The following is a 4498-nucleotide window of genomic DNA, read 5'->3' as shown; positions in this document are numbered from 1 at the left end:
CTCAGTTTTTACTTGGGTATAGATTATACCTCAGGGAAGAGGATTCATGTTCATTTTGTGAGTCTCTCCTTTAGACATGCTTAGTGATTGGACCAACCTCAAAGACAAAGTTTCAGGTCATATTAATGGCTACAAATCATGTGAATTTGCTCTTGGCACAGGTGGACAATTAAATGTATTGTTTCCTCTTTTATTTCCTGTCCTTAAAGGATGGATTTAAACAAGTGACTCTTTTTTTTTTTGGTAAGTATTGAAATTCATTGTAGAGGTTTCTCATGCATATGAGGTGATTGAGAATACCATTGCTTGGGTCAGATGTGCCTTAATTATCAAAGTGACATTTTTGTGATGGTAGCAAAGAATACTGAATGCCATGGATTGCCAGAAGAACAGAAAAATCAGTATGGGAGGAAGTACCACCAGAATACTCCTTAGAAGCAAGGATGACTTTTTTTTTGGGGGGGGGCATATAACAGGATCATGTACATAAGACCATGCATTGGAAACTAACAGGCAAAGGGGTTGCCCAGTTTGGATAAGGCATGCATCATTTGTGTAAATATGTAGTACTTTGATCAGGAGGGATCAATCACTGAAGAACGACAGCATGCTTGGTAAAGTAGAGGGTCAGTGAAAAAGAATGGGACACTCAGTACGATACACTGACACAGAGGCTGCAACAATGTGCTCAAAAACAGCAGGGATTGAGAGGAAGATGCAGGACTGGTCAATATTTCCTCCTGTATAAATGAAGCCACTATGAGTGAGAACTGACTCCAAGACACCTAACCAATAACAACTGAGGTTACCACTCAGATTCTCAGGTTGAATCCATTGTATGTCTTACCATAGTATTGTGGGTCATCACTTTCTTACCCCCAAATTTAGTACAATTACACTGACAGTCCTAAAAGGCTTTGCGTAAGTCTCAGTCTGTTTCTTATATAAGCCAAAGTCACTGCCCTCGAGTTGGATCCTACTCATAGCGACCCCTCCTTGAGTTTCCCAGGCGGTATCACTACGGAAGTAGATTGCCCAGTCTTCCTTCCAAGGAGTGGCTGGATCAGGGTTTGAACCACCAGTTTTCGGGTTAGCAGTCAAATGCCTTAGGCACTACGCCCCCAGAGCTCCCATCTCTTATATAATAGGTCTCTTATATAATAGGTGAATAATGTTTTTTGAACTGTCCTGCCAGGTGCTGTATGCTAGCCAAAAGATCTTCAGCATTTTTGGCGTCTCAATATTTCAAAGTGAGGACACGATTTGTATCAAATGTGATTTGTATTCACTTTAGGAGAAGGCGCAGCTGATAGGATCAGCCAGAATCTCAGGCCAGCACAGGAAGGGTCTCTTTACATCACGTTCAACAAGTGGCCAATCCTGCTGATGCAAAGAAACTGCAATGTAACTTAATAGGAAATTAGGGGCAGTAGACACATGTCTGAAAGGCTTCAGGCGCCATGGGCAGAGTGAGGCACAGTGTGACTGTCCAGCCGCCAGGGCGAAAGCGACGCGGGGATCCTCCCACCGCCTGTGCAGCCATCGCGGTCAGAGATGTCAACCGCGCTCAGCGCCCAGTTTACCAAGTCGGGGTAGGGAGCCGCGCTGCGGGGAGAAAGACTGCAGTGGCCAAGAGGTCGCCTGGGAGGCCCCAGCGGAGGCGCTGGTTGGGCAGAGCACAGGAGGGGGGTCCCAAAGACCTGCAGCCTCCCGCTCCACCTGCAAACCCGCCCCAGATCTTGGTGTCCCCCAATGCGGTGGACCTGGACGATCAGTGGGAACGCTGGGAGACGTTCCGAAAGCAGTGAGGCCTCACTTGTGAAGGTGCCGCCAACTTCCTGCTGGACACCTTTGAGTTCCAGGGCCTGGTACATCATACTGGGGGCTGCCATTGCGGCTCTGTGCGATTTGCAGTCTGGGCTCAGGCAGATCTGCGCGTGGTGGATTGTAGCTGCAGGCTGTGCAGGAAGAAGGAGCACCGACACTTCCTCGTCCTGGCCTCACGCTTCACCCTACTCCAGGGCGCTGAGAGTATCATCACGTATGGATCCAACACGCACCGTGTGCTGCACAGCTTCTGCAGCAGGTGCGGGATGCAGAGTTTCCACGCACCCGGTTCTGACTCTGACTCCGGGGCCAACGGTGTTGCCCCCCACTGCCTGGACGAGGGCACTGTGCGCAGTGTGATCATTGAGGAGGTTGAAGGTGGCGAGTAGGGGGAACAGCAGCTAACATCAAGTGAGATCCTGCCTCCCGGGCAGAAAACTAGCAGTGACTGGGGCCATGAACATTTCCAAAACACACCTGGTGCCCCTCTAGTAAACCACTAATCACTTCTGTATGAAAAAGGTGTGTTTCTGGAGTACTAGTATCTATCCAACTGTCCATTCTTTCCTTTCTGCTAGTTTAAATGGACTTGTTCATAATCTAAAATTTGAGTACACGTTTGTCTGTGTACAGTCATCATCTTCCAGTCCAATAAAGTACTACTTACTCAAGTCATTTATTTATGTCTCAATTTTAATATTTATCATACACTCCCCAGAAACTATTTTCAGATTATTCATATTTATTGTACATTTTTGGGGTGCTATTTTGAACAGGATTATTTTTAACAGTTGCATCTGGTGTGTAGGACCACTACATTTATGCAGTTTTGTAAATATTTATTAGGATGTGACCTCTTGATTATCTTATGTGTGTGTTTCTTTTTAGGTGGACACTCACATTTTCACTTCATAACATTGAAGATCCATGTTATCTTCACCCACATTATTTATTTATTGTATTTTCAATAATATGTTTTAAAATGTGTTATTGTTACATAACCCATTGCTTTAATTTTTCAAATGATGTTAGTATTTTGCTGAATTTTGTTTTAGAAATTCTCTAGGTAGAGGGACTGGGCACAGCAGAGTGAGAAAGATGCACTCTGTGGCCTCTTTTATCTTTTGAAATATTTATCTTGAACATATGTTAAATATTCAAAAATTGTTGTTGTTGTTATGTGCCATTGAGTCGGCCCCGACTCATAGCGACCCCTTCTTGGGTTTCTGAGGCAGTATCACTACGGAAGTAGATTGCCCCATCTTCCTTCCGAGGAGTGGCTGGTGGGTTTGAACCACCAGCCTTTTGGTTAGCAGTCAAGTGCCTCAGGCACGATGCTACCAGAGCTCCTATTCAAAAATTAGTAAAGATGTATTAAATAGAAAAGTATATATTGAATATTACAAAATAAACATTGATTTATGTGTAATTTATTTGTGCCTGCGTTTTTTTTTTTCAATTGAACAATAGATGGTGAGTATCTTTCCATTCTGAATGATAATATATCAATATTATCATCATTTTTAATGGGTTCATAGAATTTTAAAAAAACAGATTTTCCATAACTTATTTAATTAAGCTACTCCAATGAATGTTTAGCTTTTTCCAAGCTTTCACTCTAACAGTATTATTTCAAATGTGCAAGGTACAGAAAATGTGCTCAGTGTTCTACCACTTGGATAAAAGGGCCTGGATACTCTTTACATCTGTTTGTCCTTGCTCTGTGTGTCTCTCTTCTGTACATACATTTTACTGAATGCTTACACAGTATTCACTGAATACATTACCTTGATTTACTTACTCAACAAATTATAAACAAATCATTTTAGTAGGTCCCTGAGTGGTGCAAGCTGTCTGCACTTGACAACTAATCTAAAGATTGGCAGTTCAAATCCACCTAGCATCTCTGCAGAAGGAAGGCCTGGCAAACCGCTTCTATAAAGATTATAGTCAAGAAAACTTTATAGAGAAGTTCTACTCTGAAACACATGGTTAGCCATGATTTGGAATCAACCCAATGGAAATGGATTTGGTTTGGGGTTTGTTTGTTTTGGCATTTCTGTGTAAATTACAAAATTACTGGGCCATCACCACCACCCTTCATTCTCTATGTTCCCACAATTCAAGCAACATAGAGGGAATTTAGGACCTGGTTTCTCTACCAAGTTCTTTTACTCACTAGTATTTCTCCTTTGTTCTTTGGAGTAGCTTGCCCCAATCCTTCACCATGTAGGTATTGAATTGAGGGTGCTAGGAAAAGAGAACACGAATATTATATATGCCACTAGAAGATTAAGTCACCTTGGTAGACAGAAAATACAAAATTGCATCTGGAGTTAGACCAGTATGATATTCCATTGCAAGGACTGGATCCAGAAAGCAAAAAGTGGCTCAAGTCTTCATGCTTCTATCATGTCAGTGTTACTACACAAAGAAATGTGCATTAGTATTGTTTTTCTCTTTTTCTAGGGATGACCTTTCTTTCAAAGTGAATCCTTATGCTGTCCTGAATTGCTATGTCCTGTGAAAATCATTTGTGTGATTGTTTGATTAAAAATAAGTTTTCAAGAGTTTCAGAGAGAGAGTTCCGGCAAGATGGCGGACTAGGCAGAAGGATTGCACAGACCCTCTTCAACAAAGAAAAGGGAAACCAATTAACACAGACACAGAA

General features: G+C 42.4%; 1 protein-coding gene across 1 annotated transcript; it reads left to right on the top strand.

Moving 5' to 3' along the window:
- Positions 1-1460: 1460 nt before the first annotated feature.
- Positions 1461-2330, top strand: LOC103209182 (centromere protein V-like protein 1). Its single transcript, XM_042782834.1, is given in 1 exon segment — positions 1461-2330. A coding segment is annotated over 1 exon segment (870 nt).
- The last annotated feature ends 2168 nt before the right edge of the window (positions 2331-4498 follow it).

Source organism: Orycteropus afer, unplaced genomic scaffold (genome assembly GCF_000298275.1).
Source record: "Orycteropus afer afer isolate SDZICR_OR568_19922 unplaced genomic scaffold, OryAfe1.0 scaffold00485, whole genome shotgun sequence".
Lineage (NCBI taxonomy): Eukaryota > Metazoa > Chordata > Mammalia > Tubulidentata > Orycteropodidae > Orycteropus > Orycteropus afer.
The sequence above is the reverse complement of the archived record's forward strand: the minus strand, read 5'-3'. Positions and strand labels throughout refer to the sequence as shown.